Genomic DNA, 21,281 nt, shown 5'->3' with positions numbered 1-21,281 from the left:
TCAACCTGACAGAGCTTGAGAGGATCTGTAGAGATGAATGGGAGAATCTCCCCAAATACAGGTGTGCCAAGCTTGTAGCTTCATACCCAAGAAGATTTGAGGCTGTAATCACTGCCTGTAAAGGGTCTGAATACTTGTAAATTAGAGGTCGACCGATTATGATTTTTCAACGCCGATACCGATTATTGAAGGACCAAAAAAGCCGATATCGATAAAAAATAAAAAAAAAAAAAAAAAAAAAAAAAAAAAAAATCGGTCAATTAATTTGATTTGATTTGTAATAATGACAATTACAACAATACTGAATGAACACTTATTTTAACTTAATATAATACATCAATAAAATACATTTAGCCTCAAGTAAATAATGAAACACGTTCAATTTGGTTTAAATAATGCAAAAACAAAGTGTTGGAGAAGAAAGTAAAAGAACAATATGTGCTATGTAAGAAAGCTAACTTTTCAGTTCCTTGCTCAGAACATGAGAACGTGAAAGCATGAAAGCTGGTGGTTCCTTTTAACATGAGTCTTCAATATTCTCAGGTAAGAAGTTTTAGGTTGTAGTTATTATAGGAATTATAGGACTATTTCCCTCTATACCATTTGTATTCCATTAACCTTTGACTATTGGATGTTCTTACAGGCACTTTAGTATTGCCAGTGGAACAGTATAGCTTCCGTCCCTCTAGTTAGCGCGGTCTAACTAGCTAGCCATTTCACTTCGGTTACACCAGCCTCATTTCGGAAGTTGATAGGCATGAAGTCATAAACAGCACAATGCTTGACGCACAACGAAGAGCTGCTGGTAAAACGCACGAAAGTGCTGTTTGAATTAATGTTTACGCGCCTGCTTCTGCCTACCACCGCTCAGTCAGATACTTGTATGCACAGTCAGATTATATGCAACGAAGGACACGGTTGATGATATTACTTGATATTATCTAGCATGTGTAGTTAATTAGTGATTATGATTGATTGTTTTTTATAAGATAAGTTTAATGCTAGCTAGCAACTTACTTTGGCTTACAGCATTCACGTAACAGGCAGTCTCCTTGTGGAGTGCAACGAGAGAGAGGCAGGTCGTTATTGCGTTGGACTAGTTAACTGTAAGGTTCCAAGATTGGATACCCCGAGCCGACAAGGTGAAAATCTGCGGTTCAGCCCATTAACAAGGCAGTTAATCTCGCTAAGTTAAATAAGAATGTGTTCTTAATGGACTTGCCTAGTTAAATAAAGGTATAAAAAAAATATTTTAAAAAAATTGGGATAATCGGCGCCCAAAAACACTGATTGTTTATGAAAACAGCCCTAATTAAATTGGCCATTCCGATTAATCGGTCAACCTCTATTATAAATACATTAACATACAGTTGTAGTCGGAAGTTTACATACACTTTAGCCAAATACATTTAAACTCAGTTTCACAATTCTTGACATTTAATCCTAGTAAAAATTCACTGTCTTAGGTCAGTTAGGATCACCACATAATTTTAAGAATTTGAAATGTCAGAATAATAGTAGAGAGAATGATTTATTTCAGAGTTTATTTCTTTCATCACATTCCCAGTGGTCAGAAGTTTACATGCACTCAATTAATATTTGGTAGAGTTGCCTTTAAATGGTTTAACTTGGGGCAAACGTTTTGGGTAGCCTTCCACAAGCTTCCCACAATATGTTGGGTTAATTTTGTCCCACTCCTCCTGACAGAGCTGGTGTAACTGAGTCAGGATTGTAGGCCTCCTTGCTTGCACACGCTTTTTCAGTTCCGCCCACAAATTTACTGTAGGATTGAGGTCATGGCTTTGTCATGGCCACTCCAATACCTTGACTTTGTTGTCCTCAAGCCATTTTGCCACAACTTTGGAAGTATGCTTGGGGTCATTGTCCACTTGGAAGACCCATTTGCGAGCAAGCTTTAACCTCCTGACTGATGTCTTGAGATGTTGCTTCCATATATTCTCATAAATTTCCCCCTCATGATTCTATCTATTTTGTGAAGCACACCAGTCCCTCTTGCAGCAAAGCACCCCCACAACATGATGTTGCCACCCCCCGTGCTTCACGATTGGGATGTTGTTCTTTGGCTTGCATGCCTCCCCTTTTTCCTCCAAACATAACGATGGTCATTGTGGCCAAACAGTTCTATTTTTTTTCCCCATCAGACCAGAGGACATTTCTCCAAAAAGTACGATCTTTGTTCCCATGTGCAGCTGCAAACCGTAGTCTGGCATTTTTATGGTGGTTTTGGAGCAGTGGCTTCTTCCTTGCTGAGCGGCCTTTCAGGTTGTCGACATAAGACTCGTTTTACTGTGGATATAGATACTTTTGTACCGGTTTCCTCCAGCATCTTCACAAGGTCTTTTGCTGTTGTTCTGGGATTGATTTGCACTTTTTGCACCAAGGTACATTCATCTCTAGGAGACAGAACACAACTCCTTCCTGAGCGTTATGACGGGTGCGTGGTCCATGGCGTTTATACTTGCGTACTATTGCAAATGAACGTGGTACCTTCAGGCATTTGGAAATTGCTCCCAACGATGAAACAGACTTGTGGAGGCCTACAATTTTTTTTCTGAGGACTAGGCTGATTTGTTTTGATTTTCCCATGATGTCAAGCAAAGAGGCACTGAGTTTGAAGGTAGGCCTTGAAATACATCCACAGGTACATCCAATTGACTCAGATGTCAATTAGCCTATCAGAAGCTTCTGAAGCCATGACATTTACTGGAATTGTAAAACAGTGAATTATAAGTGAAACAATCTGTCTGTAAACAATTGTTGGAAAAATGACATGCACAAAGTAGATGTCCTAACGGACTTGCAAAAACCATAGTTTGTTAACAAGAAATTTGTGGAGTGGTTGAAAAACTAGTTTTAACGACTCCAACCTAAGTGTATGTAAACGTCCGACTTCAACTGTATACATAAAGTCAGCAAAAAAAGAAATCTACCCTTTTCAGGACCCTGTCTTTCAAAGATAATTTGTAAAAATCCAAATAACTTCACAGGTCTTCATTGTAAAGGGTTTAACCACTGTTTCCCATGATTGTTCAATGAACCATAAACAAGTAACATGCACCTGTGGAACGGTCATTAAGACACTAACAGCTTACAGGCAGTAGGCAATTAATGTTCGTTTTGAAAACTTAGGACACTAAAGAGGCCTTTCTTCTGACACTGAAAAACACCAAAAGAAAGACGCCCAGGGTCCCTGCTCATCTGCGTGAAAGTGCCTTAGGCATGCTGCAAGGAGGCATGAGGACTGTAGATGTGGCCAGGGCAATAAAGTGCCATGTCCGTACTGTGAGACACCTAAGACAGCGCTACAGGGAGACAGGACGGATAGCTGATCGTCCTCGCAGTAGCAGACCACGGGTAACAACACCTGCACAGGATTGGTACATCCAAACATCACACCTACAGGACAGGTACAGGATGGCAACAACAACTATATATAATAATAATATAATATAATAATAATAACTGCCCGAGTTACATCAGGAACGCACAATCCCTCTATCAGTGCTCAGACTCTCCATAATAGGCTGAGAGAGGCTGGACTGAGGGCTTGTAGGCCTGTTGTAAGGCAGGTCCTCACCAGACATCACCGGCAACAACGTCGCCTATGGGCCCAAAACCACAGTCGCTGGACCAGACAGGACTGTCAAAAAGTGCTCTTCACTGGAGAGTCGCGGTTTTGTCTCACCAGGGGTGATGGTCAGATTTGCGTTTATTGTCGAAGGAATGAACGTTACACCAATGCCTGTCCTCTGGAGCAGGATCGATTTGGAGGTGGAGGGTCCGTCATGGTCTGGGGCGGTGTGTCACAGCATCATCGGACTGAACTTGTTGTCATTGCAGGCAATCTCAACGCTGTGCATTACAGGGAAGACATCCTCCTCCCTCATGTGGTACCCTTCCTGCAGGCTCATCCTGACATCACCCTCCAGCATGACAATGCCACTAGCCATACTACTCGTTCTGTGTGTGATTCACTGCAAGACAGGAATGTAAGTGTTCTGCCATGGCCAGTGAAGAGCCCGGACGCCGTCTGGGACCTGCTGGATCTGAGAAATGTCCGGGAACTTGCAGGTGCCTTGGTGGAAGAGCGGGGTAACATCTCACAGTAAGAACTGGTGGAGTCCATGTTGAGGAGATGCACTGCAGTACTTAATGCAGCTGGTGGCCACACCAGATACTGACTGTTACTTTTAATTTTGACCACCCCCCCTTTTTTCTTTTTTTGCTAAGTTTACACACACACACACACACACACACACACACACACACACACACACACACACACACACACACTTCATTTGCAAAACAAATCTAAAAACATGATTTTGCTTTGTCATTATGGTGTGTGCAAATTGATGAGGGGGAAAAAAATGAATTAATCCATAAGGCTGTAACGTAACAAAATTTGGAAAACGTCAAGGGGTCTATCCCAGAGTGCATATTAAAATTACAAGTGTACATTTGTTTTGCATGAAAACATCCACTGTGTATTTTTATGTGTTAAAAAGAACAGGGTGTCATTTGTAATCAGACCTCAGTTTCACAGCTCTCACTTCCTGTCAAGTGAGGCAAGAGAAGGTTCTGTATAATACCAGACTAGGGCCTCGCAGACTTCTACAGTGGCTGCTTTCTGGGCTTCATGTACAGCAAACTAAGGGGACCTCTTCTAGCTGAGACACACCAACTCATATAGGCATTCTGCTTTTTGTGAACTTGGAGCAGGTTAATGAAGGCCAGGATTCTAGGGTTAAATCCTGTGTAGGCTCTGGTGAGTACAACATACTTTAAGGGTGGGTGACGTAAATATAAAAGGGTTATAGTGAGATCTGTTGCTCTAATGACAACGTGTGATTTGCCAGAGAATGTGCAAGCAGTTGAAAACAAATACCTTTGAAACACATACTTTCAAAATAGTTGTTTGTGGGAGGTGTAATACACATTACACACCATCACGAATGTTAGCTAATCAATAATGTTTAGACAAAGACATCCTAATGTGTAACATATGACCTTATATGGCCTTAATTCTTACAAAGAAATAAGACAAAAACAGAATATAGTTAGATTCCCCAGAAAACAGTCAAAAAATCTTCTGCTCCTACTTTGAATTGTAGTTTGAGGAAGGAAATGCCAAAAGTAGCAATAACATTTCACCACGTTGCCCTTCATAGTGAAATGTTCCTTGTTTCCTCATGATAAATCATGCTTACAGATACAGTAATGACGCTTTTCTTCTTTTCATCAGTCAGTCATCAGGACACACCAGATTTCAGAGGATAACAGGAAACAGCAATGGAGGGAAAGAGTCTTGTTTTTGTGTTGTTTTTGTGGATGCTGCCACTGGGACTGAATAGCACAGTGACACTTCAGCCTAACAGCCACTCCACCGACTTCAGGAGCAGTGAGGTTACTGCAACTTCAGACAAAGTTTCACCTTTAGAAATGGCACAAGAGCACCTCAACAATGCACCAGATGAAGGAAACTATAGCACCGTAGCACCTTCTGTTGAGTTGAAGTTCACAGTGAAGAGTAAACCACAGACTCCAGATCAGGTGTCCACCAGATATATCAGCTCTTATCTGCCTTCAATCCACCCTTTGAGTACGAGAACAAGGAAGAACTCCCAGTCATCTCAGGACCGCCAAACAACCAAATATAAAAACAACTCCACGGTGGAGATCACAGCAGATGGAGCCGAGGAAACTTCGCCCACTATGGGGAATCAGCCTCCGGTAAGCCGAGTTACACCCTCCGGCCAGGGCAAAGTAAGTCCAACAGCATCACCTAGACCTTCGGAGTTATCCTCTCAAACAACCTCACCGACAACAAATCAACAAACAGAGATCCAAACAGGGCCTGGTCCAACCAATCTTCCGATGTCGCAGTCCAACGACTCCACAGAGAGGATCCGACCCACGCCAACTGGTGTTGGATTTGGAGTGACACCGACTAGAGCCGAATTGACTTTGAACATAGGTAGGAAGGCTCAATTTCCCAGCACACCCTCCCAGGCCCCAGTCACAAGCAGGAAATCAACCCCTTCACACCCCACTGAAAGAGGTCCAACAGGCCTATCTGAGCTGCCTAGCACTGCCACTTCACCCGCCACCCTACCTCCCTCTATAGCCATGACCAAATCTTTCACCCACATCTCCACTCCATGGACATCGACCCAGCCCGCCAAGACCCTTGCCACCACTGCAGCCTCTGTTACTGCTAGTATTGCCGTTACCAGCACTAAGGGCCAATCCCCACTAATGGTCCCCACTACAAAACATGTCGCTGCTGCCACCACCACCACGACAAAAAATAAACCAAAGCCACCTCCGTCAAAACCGGCAAACAAAGACAAGAGCAAAACGACGGGGAACCATGGCACAGTGGTGGCTGTACTGATTGGTGTGACACTGGTTCTGATGTTTGTCAGTTTTGGGGTCATCTTCTTGAGGAAGCGCAGACATCAGAGGATGCAGCTGCAGAACACAGCCTGGGCCGGCCCCTCTCCGTTTCTGGACAGTGGAGTCCAGTCTCGACTGGATAATGACGATAGCAGTGACGTCCACCTGAGGGGCTCCAATCGAATCTCCTTCTCTGGCTTCCTGTCTCAGCGACTCTCCAAGAGGCTGTCTCTGCTCCAGGAGACTGACGAGGAATTCCGGATGGGTGAGATTCCGACAGGAAGTACATTCGGAAGAGAGACTGTTTCAGATGATGTTCAACTGAGTAACGGGACTGCTGCAGTGCACAAAGAAAAGACCCAGATTGAGGTGGTGCAACCTCTGGACAACTCGTCATCTCCTCCTCCACCGACGTCTTCAGAGACCACTGCCACAGCACACACCCATGACCATCAGCCTCCTACCTCTTTGCAGGTTGTTGATCTGGAGCCAGACAATGTTCCAAATTCCTCTCCCTCTCATACACCACCAGATATCCCAGAAGCTATTCCTCCACCACTGTTGGATGTTTACCTGGGTCCCCCCTCAGACCCTGCCAGCCCCCCTCCACCAGAGAGCACAGACCTTCCAACCCCACTCCATGACCTGCCTTAACCAGTCTCCAAGCAGATAGTAACACACAGGAAACCCATTCTCCTACCCCTCTACCCAACAAAGGAAACCACTCCCGCCAAAAAACAACTCAAACTGATGCTCATCAGTGTTCCGCTTACTTCATCTATACCTCTTTCTGATGAAACATTTCATGAATTGGATCTTCAACTAGGCCTGTAGCCAGTTTGATTGTCAAAACCGAGCCAAACCATTTCCCTATTTAACGGTAGAACTTTGACAGTGGCCACAATAATGTGATTTTTAACACATGATCCCCGTGGTCTTTCTTTGGTATTAAGACATCCAAATGTACACTGAGAAAGCTTCCCCAAATGTTTTGATTCAAGTCAGATCCATATTCATTCAGCCTGACCAATCTGTAGCAGAGAGATTGATTTGATGCTACAACAATTGCTTTTTCTCCAGTGTACTTTTTGGAGGAAAACACAGTGACGTAAGGGCCTAAACATCAGCATCATACCCAGTGGTGAGATAATTCAGAGAAGGATGCACTGCTGAAGTAATGTAATTCTGTGTGAGCACAAGTGAACATTTCCAGTCACAGCAAAAACTTTTTTTTTTTAAATAAACATCGACCCAGGCTGAGACATTCATTGGGCAAAATGGTGACAGAGGAAGTTCTAAAAGGAAATGAAACGAAGGGGTGAATTATATAATTAAACTGAGAAACGATAGATAGAAAGGGATAAAATGAATGTGAAAATTAGAGAAAGAGTGAGCAGGGAGTTAAGTCTCTCAGTGGGGCTGGCCCGACACCGTTAGTGAGTGCGTTACTGCAGTGTTGCAGTCACTCCTAGCGTATTTCAGAGCTGTACATCAGTACACTAACCGTAGAGAGAGCGGACAGGCCACAGAGACAGAAAGAGGGAAATGTCAGACCCACAAATAGCGCCTCAATGTCTCATCTGAAGAGAAACCACAGAAACAATAAGATGGGAGACGGAAAGCAACAACCACACACAATTATTTCCATCTACACATATTCTTAACTGTTGACAAATGAGAGTTGTGAAATGCTCATTGTTCATCAATCATGTATTTATGCAGTAAATCCGCTGACATGCAATAAACCCTCCGATGTTAAACACTGGTTTGTATTTGTGTACTACATCAGCGTCATACAGCGAGGCAGACGACAGGCTCATTTGTTTTGGCCAGGCTATATTTCACTACTACGTGGTGATTGAGGAGAGAGCATCATCCGCCTACACCACAAGCCCTGCTGACCAGATGGCAGCCACGGCACCTGCTTTATCCCTCCCTATAAAGAACGCTGCCTGAAAGATACAGCCGTCATAAATCCAAAACCCTCTCTGCCTTCCCTTCCCTCTCTCCACTACTCTAATTCACAGCTCATTCCAGACACATTCTCCAGCTGAGTACTAAAAGGGAAATGGTTCTATTGAAAAATGATTGCAGAACTCTCTGTGTTGATACTGCGGCAGATATGAAAGAAAAGTGAGAGAGGTTGAGGGAGAAAGCAGCATGAGAAGTAGCGAAACTTGGGTAAGACAGACTATTTTCAGTCCTGTTTCACTCTTACTGTTTTCACATCTGCAGTTCCAGGTCTGACGTAGTTTTCAAACCACCAACTCAATCTATCATATCAATCTTTCTACAGAATCCATGCCATGTTCATCTCAACACAGGTCTATTCGTTCTACTATCATGACAAGCTATTGTAAGAGTATGATTTTTAGTATGACTACAAATCAGACTTTTATCAGTCCTTCCTTATCATTCTAAAACAATTGCATGTGCTGTGACTACAGTTGGTTTTCACACAAGTAGGGTGCAAGGTGGGAAACCTTTTGTTAAAACACCTTTTCACTCGTGCAAACACATGTGGTTTGTGTATCAATTCTCTTGATGCTTCAACTTATTAACGAACCTGTGAACATGACAGAATTATAGCAATCAGATCTTAGTCAATTTCAGAGAATGCATTTTCTAATCTAATGACCTGAGGCGAATAGCACACATTAGTTTCGCATCACAAACTCTCACAGCTTATTGGTTGAACTCCCGAAACTAACACAGCTGATTGGTGTTGCCATGCAGAGTTTCACACTTTTGACTGGTCTGGTGTTACTGTGCTAGCACCAGGCACTGCACTGTGGAGGGACTTTCGTACTAGGTTGCATTTGCAGATACTTTTTCTGGAGAATTGTGATTACTGCCAGCAATTCATTCTGGCTCGTCGCTGAATGATGTTGCCAGCAGTAGCAGGGCAGCTTGCTTCGGTTGAAGTGCAGAATTAAATATTCACTGCTTGCATACGGCTAGTTGCAGAACAGAGCAGTTCTGTGGTGCTAAGTTCTGAGTGCCTAGCACAATAAGCATGATGTTGTGTGATTGTATGTGTGTGTGTGTGTATTTCCATGAGAGAAGCCCCAAACCTGTTTTATTGGCCAGACACAATCTGCTAAACTATGACTGCTTCTCAGAGAGAGAGAGAGGAGAGGGAGAGTGGGAAGAGGATAGGAGAGAGAAAGGAGAGGGGGAGTGGAAAGAGGATAGTAGAGAGAAAGGAGAGGGAGAGTGGAAAGAGGATAGTAGAGAGAAAAGAGAGGGAGAGTGGAAAGAGGATAGCAGAGAGAAAGGAGAGGGAGAGTGGAAAGAGGATAGTAGAGAGAAAGGAGAGGGAGAGTGGAAAGAGGATAGGAGAGAGAGAGGAGAGGGAGAGTGGGAAGAGGATAGGAGAGAGAAAGGAGAGGGGGAGTGGAAAGAGGATAGTAGAGAGAAAGGAGAGGGAGAGTGGAAAGAGGATAGTAGAGAGAAAAGAGAGGGAGAGTGGAAAGAGGATAGGAGAGAGAAAGGAGAGGGAGAGTGGAAAGAGGATAGTAGAGAGAAAGGAGAGAGGGAGAGTGGGAAGAGGATAGGAGAGGGAGAGTGGAAAGAGGATAGTAGAGAGAAAGGAGAGAGGGAGAGTGGGAAGAGGATAGGAGAGAGAGAGTGGAAAGAGGATAGGAGAGAGAAAGGAGAGGGAGAGTGGGAAGAGGATAGTAGAGAGAAAGGAGAGGGAGAGTGGAAAGAGGATAGGAGAGGGAGAGTGGAAAGAGGATAGGAGAGAGAAAGGAGAGGGAGAGTGGAAAGAGGATAGTAGAGAGAAAGGAGAGGGAGAGTGGAAAGAGGATAGTAGAGAGAAAGGAGAGGGAGAGTGGAAAGAGGATAGTAGAGAGAAAGGAGACGGAGAGTGGAAAGAGGATAGTAGAGAGAAAGGAGAGGGAGAGTGGAAAGAGGATAGGAGAGAGAAAGGAGAGGGAGAGTGGAAAGAGGATAGCAGAGAGAAAGGAGAGGGAGAGTGGAAAGAGGATAGCAGAGAGAAAGGAGAGGGAGAGTGGAAAGAGGATAGGAGAGAGAAAGGAGAGGGAGAGTGGAAAGAGGATAGTAGAGAGAAAGGAGAGGGAGAGTGGAAAGAGGATAGTAGAGAGAAAGGAGAGGGAGAGTGGAAAGAGGATAGGAGAGGGAGAGTGGAAAGAGGATAGGAGAGAGAAAGGAGAGGGAGAGTGGAAAAGGATAGGAGAGAGAAAGGAGAGGGAGAGTGGAAAGATGATAGTAAAGAGAAAGGAGAGGGAGAGTGGAAAGAGGATAGGAGAGAGAAAGCGGAAGACAGGACCACATAACTACTTTCACACAAGTCCTCTAAAACCAAACAGGGTACGGACATGTGAGCATAGAGATTAATTCATGAAATGCGGTTTTCAAAACATCATTAGAATCACCCCCCAGCAATACAGACCCACTTAAAACGAGGATTGTATTAACATGGCCACAGCAACGTTGGCCGTAAAACAAAGCCACTAGTCACAGAACACCTATTCATGGATCAGCACATTTGCAAAAAGCTGTTCTTATTGCAGACTGCCAGGGTGCTTCCTGAAGGCAGCTGAAATGGAGGAAGACCAGGAGGATGGTGAGACAAAAACTGTACCGTTAATACAAAAACAGTGTTAATTTGCTGCTGAGAGCGGTGGAGGCAGCCAGTCGTTGTAGGTGCCAGTTGTGATGTGAGATAGCGCTGCCATCAGGGGGCAGTGTGTGTGTGTGTGTTATGCATCCCATAAGCATTCGGCCAGAACAATGTCACCCTGCCAGATCTGTACAGTACTAAAGGGAATTCAGGGGAACTGTGTGTGTGTTAAAACACTGTGAGAGCAAGAGAGAGAGGGCGAGAGTGAAGGGGAAATGGAACATACTGTGACTATGAGAATGTGAAAGTTGAACACACGAGACACTAATGTCCAATGAACAGCCCACATTAGAATGAGTTAGCGTGTTTGTATGTACACTGAACAAAATATAAATGCAACATGCAAAATACCCCAGAAATGTTCCATAAGCACAAAATGCGTATTTCTCTCAAATTTTGTGCACAAATGTGTTTACATCTGTTAGTGAGCATTTATCTTCAGAAAATGTGTGCTATGTTCCTGAATGTCAACTTCTGTCTGCAACTGCACGAATAAAGTTTTTTTAATGATTTAATTAAAAATATTGTCATAATGCTAATTTCACCAATGAGCCAATGATTGACAAGTACCAAGAAACGAACCCTAACAGGGTGAGCGGTTTGCTGATGTCAACGTTGTGAACAGAGTATCCCATGGTGGTGGTGGAGTTATGGTATGGGCAGGCATAAGCTATGGACAAGGAACAATTATATTTTATCGGTGGCAATTTGAATGCACAGAGATACCGTGAGGAGATCCTGAGGCCCATTGTTGTGCCATTCATCCGCCGCCATCACCTCATGTTTCAGCATGATATTGCACGGCCCAAGAGAAAGAGGGGAAGGGATAATGGAGAAATAATTGCTTTTATCAAGTGAGCGGGATCCTGATTCTAAAAAGATTGGAGTCAGCACAGTCCCCCCACCCCCTGCTCTCCCCCGTCTCATCATCAGCAGAGGGGGCAGGCACTGTGCTGCAATCCTCCCCTCTCTCTCCTTCAGACCGCTCTTTCCCTGAGTGCATCAGGAGCCTGCAGAGGAGCGGTGGAGGATGACTGGTGCTATCAGGGGCACCCTGCTCTGGCATGCTTGGAGGATGCCACAAACCAGGAGAGGATTTTGAGACGGAGCGAGAGAGCCTGTCAACCACTGGCCAACGCCAACACAGCACGAGAGAGAGAGAGACAGCGAGAGGAAGGGGGGTTCCACCTTTACCAGAGAAGGAAGAAGAGCAAGGGAGAAAAAATTAAGTGAGAGAGAGGAAGGATGTGAAAGAAAGGAAAAATACCCCAAAAGAAAGCCAGTGCAAAAAACAGAGAGCCAAAAAAGAAAATGGTGCATGAATAATAAGGGCAACTTAACACCCCCTAGATTTGACTTGACAATCACTCTCTCCAGCCAGCTGCTCTGAAAAAAAGAGGGGGGAGCAAGTGAGAGGGCTGGCCGAGGGAAGGAGAGAGGACGAAAAGAGCAAGATGACGGAGTGAAGCGATGGAGAGGATCAGGTGAGTGACTAATGGCATGGAGAGAAAAACAGTAGGAGACGGGTGTACATGCTAACACATGTGCACAAGACTGGACACACACACACACAGTGCTTCACAAAGCAGTGATGTATTTGATTTTGTACCACACTAGCTCAGTGGACTGCAGCAGGGTGATTTGTCTATGTCAGTCTATGGCTTCTCATTAAATCTCTCCAACGGTGCTGAAATCTCCATTAGATAGTACAGCTATTTATGGAGCAATGCAGTATACCATAACCTGATGAAGTTTCTAGAACACTCAGCTTACTATGTAATGCTAAAACCAGCCACACTGATGTGTTTTGCAAGCTCTTCTTAATACAATCACACACACACACACACACACACACACACACACACACACACACACACACACACACCCAGATACTCAGTCATTTGTGCCAGAATACAGGGTGAGAGAGGACAGGACACAATCATGTGTGTGTGTGTGGGATCGAGAGTGTGTGTGTGTGTGTGTGTGTGTGTGTGTGTGTGTGTGTGTGTGTGTGTGTGTGTGTGTGTGTGTGTGTGTGTCACTCTAAAGGAATTCACCCGGCTTTCACTGCAGTATTTCTAAGCTCCTACCCGCTGGTAAGGCTTCGAGCTTGCCGGCACACAGACTGACTGGGGCCCTTGTAAACCGCAACACATCTATTAGATAGTAGTTTCCAAAACTCGGTTCTGTGGACTTCAAGGGATGCCCGTTTCGTTTTTTACCCTAGTACTACACAACTGATTCAAATAATCAAAGCTTGATGATTAGTTGATTATTTGAATCAGCTGTGTTGTGCTAAGGCAAAACCCAAAACGTGCACCTCTTGGGGTCCTGAGGACAGAGTTTGGTAAACCCTCAAGCAGGACTGTTAGCATATGGCCGGGCGTTACAATGTTATAATGTCAGAGGGGTGTCAATGACGTGAATGGCAACTATATGGAGAAGAGGGGATGAAGGGGAGAGGGCTCTGGGTATAGTGAGGTTCAATCTACCCAGTTAGTTCTATAGTCACATTATGTGCTTGAAGTATGATAGATGGTTCACAGTCATGACTTTCTTACAGGCTGGATGCAGAACCAGTGTGGAGTGTTTTACTGCTGTCTCCTGGTGTTTATTACTGCCCCTCTCCCATCTGTGAGGCTGTTGCTATGCATCAAAGGCTATCTCAAAACAGCAGTAGCTCCAGACAAGGGTCTTATATCATTTCTACAGAGATTCCATTGTGGGGAAACTAGGCCGTTTATGAATTATGAATACTGTAGCTAATACTCCGGCAACTAAAGTTGTCTAGCAATCTGTTGGAATACTAGCATGCTAGCAGATACACATTGGCTTCCCGTCATTGTGCTATTGCTAGATAGCATTGGCTCTCGAAACTACTGCAACGCTAACTTTCTTCATACTGGACACAGAGGCATAAACATGGTATCCACTAGTTCATCTGACTCTAGGGAAGTGGATAAAGGGCCTCATTGCCAAAATCCCAAAGTATCCCTTTAAGCTCCTGGTAAATGCAGCTTGGAAAATATAGCAAGGATTGGACTTAAATGAGCTATTGCTAATCAATATGTAAATGCTAATGGGGTCGGAAGCTAATTTAACTGTCAGTATTATTATTCTGCAGATGTGTGTGAATGAGTGATGGTCTTGACGAAGATCCATACAGGATCAAAACTGTGTCCTTCCATTTGTGAGTATATAAATTGTGGAGAAAAGAAGTGTTGCAGATCTATGTCCTTGGGTACAGTCCAGTGTCTCCTCTCACTGTGTCTCTCCCTCTCTAAGAGCCCTCATTATGCTCCCCCACGCCCCGTTGGCCTGCCTCTTCCTGCTCCTCCTGTCGGGGGTGCTGGGGGGGCTGGTCCTGTCCATCTGCCCCGTCGTGTGCTCCTGCAGCCGGGGCCACCGTGTGGTGGACTGCTCCTCACGGCACCTCTCACAGCTGCCCCCAGGCCTGCAGCACAACATCCGCTTCCTCAACCTCTCACACAACAGGTAGGAAGACACTTCTTCCTTCTCATCATACTAGTCTTCGGCAGGTTGGGTCCGAACTTCTAAAATGAGAACTCCCCTCTCTCCCAACAGCCTTTGTGGTCTGGACGACCAGCTCAGCCACTACGCCCACCTGCGTACCCTGGACTTGTCCTATAACCTCCTGGGTCGCTTCCCCTCCGGCCTGCCCAGGGCCCTCTGGGACATCCGGGCCGCTGGCAACCAGCTCCGAGCCCTAGACAAGAACGACACGGCCTACCATTGGAACCTGCGGGTACTGGACCTGTCAGCCAATGAGTTGGAGAGGGTGGTCTTCATCAACAACACCCTACCCAGCCTACACGCCCTAAACTTGAGTCACAACCGGTTCTGGACCGTGCCCACCAACATGCCTCATAATCTGGAGATGGTGGACTTGGCCCACAACTACCTGGTTCAGATCCTCCTGGGATCATTGGACCGGCTGCCCAGGCTGAGGAGGTTCTACCTGCATGCTAATCGCTTCTCCTGGGTGCCGGAGGGGGTATTTGACCGGTTGGAGGGGCTCGAGTTCTTGACACTTGGTGATAACCCTTGGGCTTGTGAAGAGGAGGAGAACATCACACGGCTCTTGCTCTGGGCCAAACACACCCGTGCCGCAGTGTTGGGCTGCCCCTGCTACACTAGGCCAACATGTGGGCAAGCCCATCTGGCCACTCCAGGAGGGGAGTGGCACTTTACGTCCCACACAGAGCCTCCGCTGGGGGCTGATGCCAGAGAGCTGGGCCGTGGAGGCCTCACACCGGATAGAGCTGCAGTCGTCACTTCTGGGTACTTGGCTAAGTCTGCGTTGTTGGAGCCTGGGACGCATGGAGACAGAGGGTCTGCCAACAGCTCGGGGGATCAGACATGGTTTGTGTTCATCTCCACCCCCTTGCACGGCCTCTCCACACGCACAAGCACTACAGGGCAGCCGCACTCCGCCGCCAAGAAGAAAAACACAGGAAGCACACAGAGCAGAAGCCACGGAGTCCACACACCAATCCTGTATTCTGTAGTCACCTGGAACCTTCTAGTCACGGTGACTGCCTTCAAAGCCTTCTAAACCCACCCGTTGTCAGTACTGGAGTCAAGTCTTGATGGATTTTGGAGAGGGCTAACCCGATGTACATATGACCCAGAATGTAAAAGGGAGAGATTTGTTATTGTTTTCATTTTAAAGAACAACTTTCAACTGTTACTGCCTAAATGTGTATCCTCTCTCATCTTCCAACCATTTGACCACCATCTACAGAGTGATGTTGTGCTGTATGGCTATATCTTTCAAACCTGTATACAAATAATATATAGGCAAATGTATACACATACAGTGCATTTGGAAAGTATTCAGACCCCTTCCATTTTTACACATTGTTACGTTTCAGCCTTATTATAAAAACATTAAATATATATTTTTCCTCATCAATCTACACAAAATACCCCATAATGACAAACAAAGCAAAAACAGGTTTTTAGAAAAACAGAAATACCTTATTTACATAAGTATTCAGACCCTTGGCTGTGAGAATGGAAAATGAGCTCAGGTGCATCCTGTTTCCATTGATCGTCCTGGAGACTGGAATCTTACTGGGGTCAATTCAATTGATTGGACTATATAAGGTTGATCCAGATCAGTTGACAGTGCATGTCAGAAAAAAAACAAACCATGAAGTTAAAGGAATTGTCAATAGAGCCCCGAGACAGGATTGTGTCGAGGCACAGATCTGGAGAAGGGTACCCAAACATTTCTGCAGCATTGAAGGTCCCCAAAAACACAGCGCCTCCATCATTCTTAAATGGAAGAAATTTGGAATCACCAAGACTCTTCCGAGAGGTGGCCGCCCTGCCAAACTGAGCAATCGGGGGAGAAGGGCCTTGGTCAGGGAGGTGACCAAGAACCTGATGATCACTTTGACAGACCTCTAGAGATCCTCTGTGGAGGTGGAAGAACCTTCCAGAAGAACAACCATCTCTGAAGCACTCGACCAATCAGGCCTTTATGGTAGAGTGGCCAGACGGAAGCCACTCCTCAGTAAAAAAGGGACATGAAAGCCCGCTGGGAGTTTACCATAAAGCACCTAAGGGACTTAGACCATGAGAAACAAGGTTCTCTGGTCTGATGGACCTAAGATTGTGTCACGTCTGAAGGAAACCTGGCACCATCCCTACGGAACATGGTGATGGCAGCATCATGCTGTGAGGATGTTTTTCAGCAGCAGGAGACGAGTCAGGATCGAGGGAAAGATGGAGCAAAGTAAAGAGAGATCCTTGATGAAAACCTGCTCCAGAGCACTCAGGACCTCAGACTGGTGGGGGGTTCACCTTCCAACAGGACAACAAACCTAACTGTACAGTCAAGACAACGAAGGAGTGGCTTCGGGACAAGTCTCTAGATGTCCTCAAGTGGCCCAGCCAGAGCCCGGATTTGAACCAGATCAAACATGTCTGGAGAGACCTGAAAATAGCTGTGCAGCAACACTCCCCATCCAACCTGACAGAGCTTGAGAGGATCTGCAGAGAGGAATCGGGAAAAACTCCCAAAATACAGGTGTGCCAAGCTTGTACCGTCAAACCCAAGAAGACTCCAGGCTGTAATCGCTACCAAAGATGCTTCAACAAAGTACTGAGTAAAGGGTCTGAACTTACGTAAATGTGAGACACACACAGACACACACAAACATGTTTTTGCTTTGCCTTGTCATTATGGGGTAGTGTGTGTAGAGTGATGAAACAATTTAATACATTTTAGAATAAGGCTGTAAACTAACTAACTAAATTTGGAAAAAGTAAAAGGGGTCTGCATACATCTCGAATGCATTGTACATGACTAATAATACTCTATCGGTGCGGAAACATGAATGCTCTACTCTATGTAGTCTATACTGCTTGTCCGTTCTGATGACAGATGCTGCGTTTTCTGGTTACTATGATATAAAGAAAAGGAAAACATTTAGAACGCATTTAATGTACGTGTTGTTTGAAAGAGTCAGTGTATGACGTGAGAAATAATCTTTAAACCTTGGCATCAGCTTGGTTTGGTGGTTATCTTGGAGGGCCTACAAGTTCTTAAAGTGGAATTGACAGAATCTACTTTGCAGATATGAAACAGACAGACAATCATAATGCCATTAAAAAATATACAATTCTTATTTTATGCAACAAAACCAACTTTATAACTAGTTTTGAAAATAGGTTCTATTTGACTAAATTCCATGACGTTGAGTAAGACTTTGTTGGTAGAATAGACGGATGCAGTTCAATGCATGATTAATACAGCTAATTCAAGTTGCTATCAAGTTGTAAATCACATCTGGCCTGGTACATTGTTTGCTGCCTCCAGCCCAGCGGGATGCACCGTTTCAGTTTCAATGACTCAATATTTTAGACAAATGTACGGACGCTTGTAACTACGGCTGGGAACAGCTAGAGATGCAGGTGTCATTTGGATAGCTTGCAAGAAATGTGAATCACTTTGCTAGCTAGCTATGCTAAACTTGAACAACTGTTTTCCACAGTTAGCATATATCCTAGTTGTCAATCAAATTTATTTGGCATCGATCATGAAGATCAAATGGGAGGGCAGGCAGGCAAGTTCCCAAGGGTTGGGACAAGCATGCATTGGCAGGTAATCTGCAGAAGGACGAGCAGGCTACTGTTCCCCATTGCTTATCAGGGCAAATTTGACGGCCAACTACTAAACAAGTAAAAAAAAAAAAAAAAACATTTTTAGCTCATCTTGCTTTTGCTAACATTAGTTCTTGATCTTGTTGATATGCATAGGCAACTGAGGGAGATCAGGCCTACCTGTTGTTTGATCAATAGGACTCTAAAGTTCCCAAACGTAAGACTCCCGTGGAACACAATATATACAAAATGATGTGGACACCCCTTGAAATTAGTGGATTCGGCTATTTCAGCCACACCCATTTCTGACAGGTGTATAAAACTGAGCACACAGCAATGCAATCTCCATAGACAAACATTGGAAGTAGAATGGCCTTACTGAAGAGCTCAAATGTTCAACCTGGCTTTGTCACAGGAGGCCAGTTCATCAAATTTCTGCCCTGCTAGAGCTGCTCCGGTCATCTGCAAGTGATGTTATTGTGAAGAGGAAATGTCAAGGAGCAACAACATCTCAGTCACGAAGTGGTAGGCCACACAAGCTCACAGAACAGGACTGCCGAGCTCTGAAGCGTGAAGCCCGTAAAAATTCTCTGTCCTTGATTGCAACACTCACCACCGAGTTCCAAACTGCCTGTGGAAGCAACGTCAGCACAAGAACTGTTCACCAGGAGCTTCATGAAATGGGTTTCCATGGCCAAGCAGCCACACACAAGCCTAAGATCAACATGCGCAATGCCAAGTGTCGGCTAGAATGGTGTAAAGCTCGCCGCCATTGGACTCTGAAGCAATGAAAACGCAGTCTCTGGAGTGAAGTATCAGGCTTCACCATCTAGCAGTCCGACTGACGAATCTGGGTTTGGCGGATGCCAGGAGAACGCTACCTGCCGCATAGTGCAAACTGTACAGTTTGGTGTAGGAGGAATAATGGTCTGGGGCTATTTTTTATGGTTCGGGCTTGGCCCCTTACGATTCGATCACACCGACATCATTGCATTTTTGGTAAACCAGAAGTACATTCACTTCCAGTGCCTTGCAGCATTGTGTTGCAGAGGCAGTTGCAGCGCGTTCTGTGTGGTGCATACGTTGGATTTATCGAACGCATGCGTCAAACTGTATGCTTGACAGAAATGGTAGCAGAAGGTGTGGTAGCAGAAGGTGAATGTGGAACATTTGTTGCACACATATCCAGATGATCTGCATACTATTTTGCGCAATGACACTATCGGTGTGATCAGGGCATTAGTTCCAGTGAAGACAAATCATAACGCTACAGCATATATTGCCATTCTAGACGATTCTGTACTAGCAAATTTGTTGCAAAGGTTTGGTGAAGGCCTTTTACTGTTTCAGCATTACAATGCCCCTGCGCAAAAAGCAAGGTCCATATAAACTCAGCAAAAAAACTGTCAATCTGACCGTCAATTGCGTTTATTTTCAGCAAACTTAACATGTGTAAATATTTGTATGAACATAATTCAACAACTGAGACGTAAACTGAACAAGTTCCACAGAAATGTGACTAACAGAAAGTAACAGTCAGTATCTGGTGTGGCCACGAGCTGCAATAACCTCTCTGGGATATGTGGGACGGTTGAGTCCCACCCTCGCCAACACCCAGTGAAAGTGCAGGGTGCCAAATTCAAAACAAAAATCTCATAATTGAAATTCCTCAAGTATTTTACACAATTTTAAAGATAAAATTCTCGTTAATCCAGCCAGTGTCTGATTTCAAAAAGGCTTTACGGCGAAAGCACCACAAACGATTATGTTAGGTCATCACCAACTCACAGAAAAACACAGCCATTTTTCCAGCCAAAGAGATGAGTCACAAAAAGCACAAATAGAGATACAATTAATCACTAACCTTTGATAATCTTCATCAGATGACACTCATAGGACTTCATGTTAGACAACATGTTTTGTTCGATAAATTGCATATTGATATCAAAAAATCTCATTTTACATTGGCGCGTTACGTTCAGTAGTTCTAAAACATGCAGTGATTTTGCAGACAGCCACATCAATTTACAGAAATACTCATCATAAATGTTGATGAAAATACAAGTGTTATACATGGAATTAGAGATATACTTCTCAATGCAACCGCTGTGTCAGATTTCAAAAAAACTTTACGGAAAAAGCACACCATGCAATAATCTGAGTACAGCGTTCAGACAACAAACCAGCCAAAAAGATAGCTGCCATATTGTGTAGACAACTTTAGTCAGAAATAGCATTATAAATATTCACTTACCTTTGATGATCTTCATCAGAATGTTCGACAAAGTTCATCATTTATATCCAAATAGCTTCTTTTGTTAGGGCTTTTAGTAAACAAATTGCGGCTGCAGGTCCAGCCGAACGTCTGCCGAAAAACTCAAAAAGTTCCGTTACAGCCCGTAGAAACTTGTCAAACTAAGTATAGAATCAGTATAGAATGTTCCAACCGGAGAATTCCTATGTCTGTAGAAAAGCAATGGAACGAGAGATAACTCATGACCGCACGTCATGAGCCTGTGGCACTCTGCCAGACACCTGGCTCAATCCCCTCTCATTCAGCCCTCCTTCACAGTAGAAGCCTCAAACAAAGTTCTAAAGACTGTTGACATTCAGTGGAAGCCTTAGGAAGTGTAATATGACCCCATGTACACTGTATATTGGAATAGCAAAGTGTTGAAAAACTACAAACCTCAGATTTCCCACTTCCTGGATGGATTTTTCTCAGGTTTTCGCCTGTCATACGAGTTCTGTTATACTCACAGACATCATTCAATCAGTTTTAGAAACTTCAGTGTTTTCTATCCAATACTACTAATAATATGCATATATTAGCATCTGGGACAGAGTAGCAGGCAGTTTACTCTGGGCACCGTATTCATCCAAGCTACTCAATACTGCCCCTCTGTCACCAAGAAGTTCAGTACTGCAGTGCATCTCCTCCTCATGGACTGCAACAGCTTTGCCAGTTCTTGCTGTCAGATGTTACCCCACTCTTCCAAGGCAGATGCAGAACACTGACAAGCAAGCAGTATGGCTGGTGGCATTGCCATGCTGGAGGGTCATATAAGGATGAGCCTGC

At 44.6% G+C, this 21,281-nt stretch overlaps 2 protein-coding genes across 4 annotated transcripts in view; one reads left to right on the top strand and one right to left on the bottom strand.

Annotated features, from left to right (window-relative positions):
• LOC118375292 (neurofibromin-like) overlaps nt 1-21,281 on the bottom strand; it is a 120,934-nt gene that overhangs the window by 45,991 nt on the left and 53,662 nt on the right. The gene's annotated exons all lie outside the window — the stretch shown is intronic.
• Nucleotides 4,325-17,608, top strand: LOC118375297 (oligodendrocyte-myelin glycoprotein-like). Of its 2 annotated transcripts, XM_035761812.2 has the most exons (5): nt 4,325-4,789; nt 5,267-12,552; nt 14,193-14,258; nt 14,354-14,563; nt 14,654-17,608. In XM_035761812.2, exons 3-5 carry the CDS (start codon nt 14,203-14,205, stop codon nt 15,642-15,644), a joined length of 1,257 nt encoding a protein of 418 aa, XP_035617705.1. In that variant the 5' UTR covers nt 4,325-4,789; nt 5,267-12,552; nt 14,193-14,202; the 3' UTR covers nt 15,645-17,608. The 2 variants fall into 2 exon arrangements, with proteins under 2 accessions (XP_035617705.1, XP_052323794.1); XM_052467834.1 differs by lacking the exons at nt 14,193-14,258; nt 14,354-14,563; nt 14,654-17,608 and having other exon boundaries at nt 4,367-4,789; nt 5,267-12,549.

The sequence above is a fragment of the Oncorhynchus keta genome, chromosome 18 (genome assembly GCF_023373465.1).
Source record: "Oncorhynchus keta strain PuntledgeMale-10-30-2019 chromosome 18, Oket_V2, whole genome shotgun sequence".
NCBI classification, from domain to species: Eukaryota; Metazoa; Chordata; class Actinopteri; order Salmoniformes; family Salmonidae; genus Oncorhynchus; species Oncorhynchus keta.
This window is presented reverse-complemented; position numbering and strand designations above follow the sequence as displayed.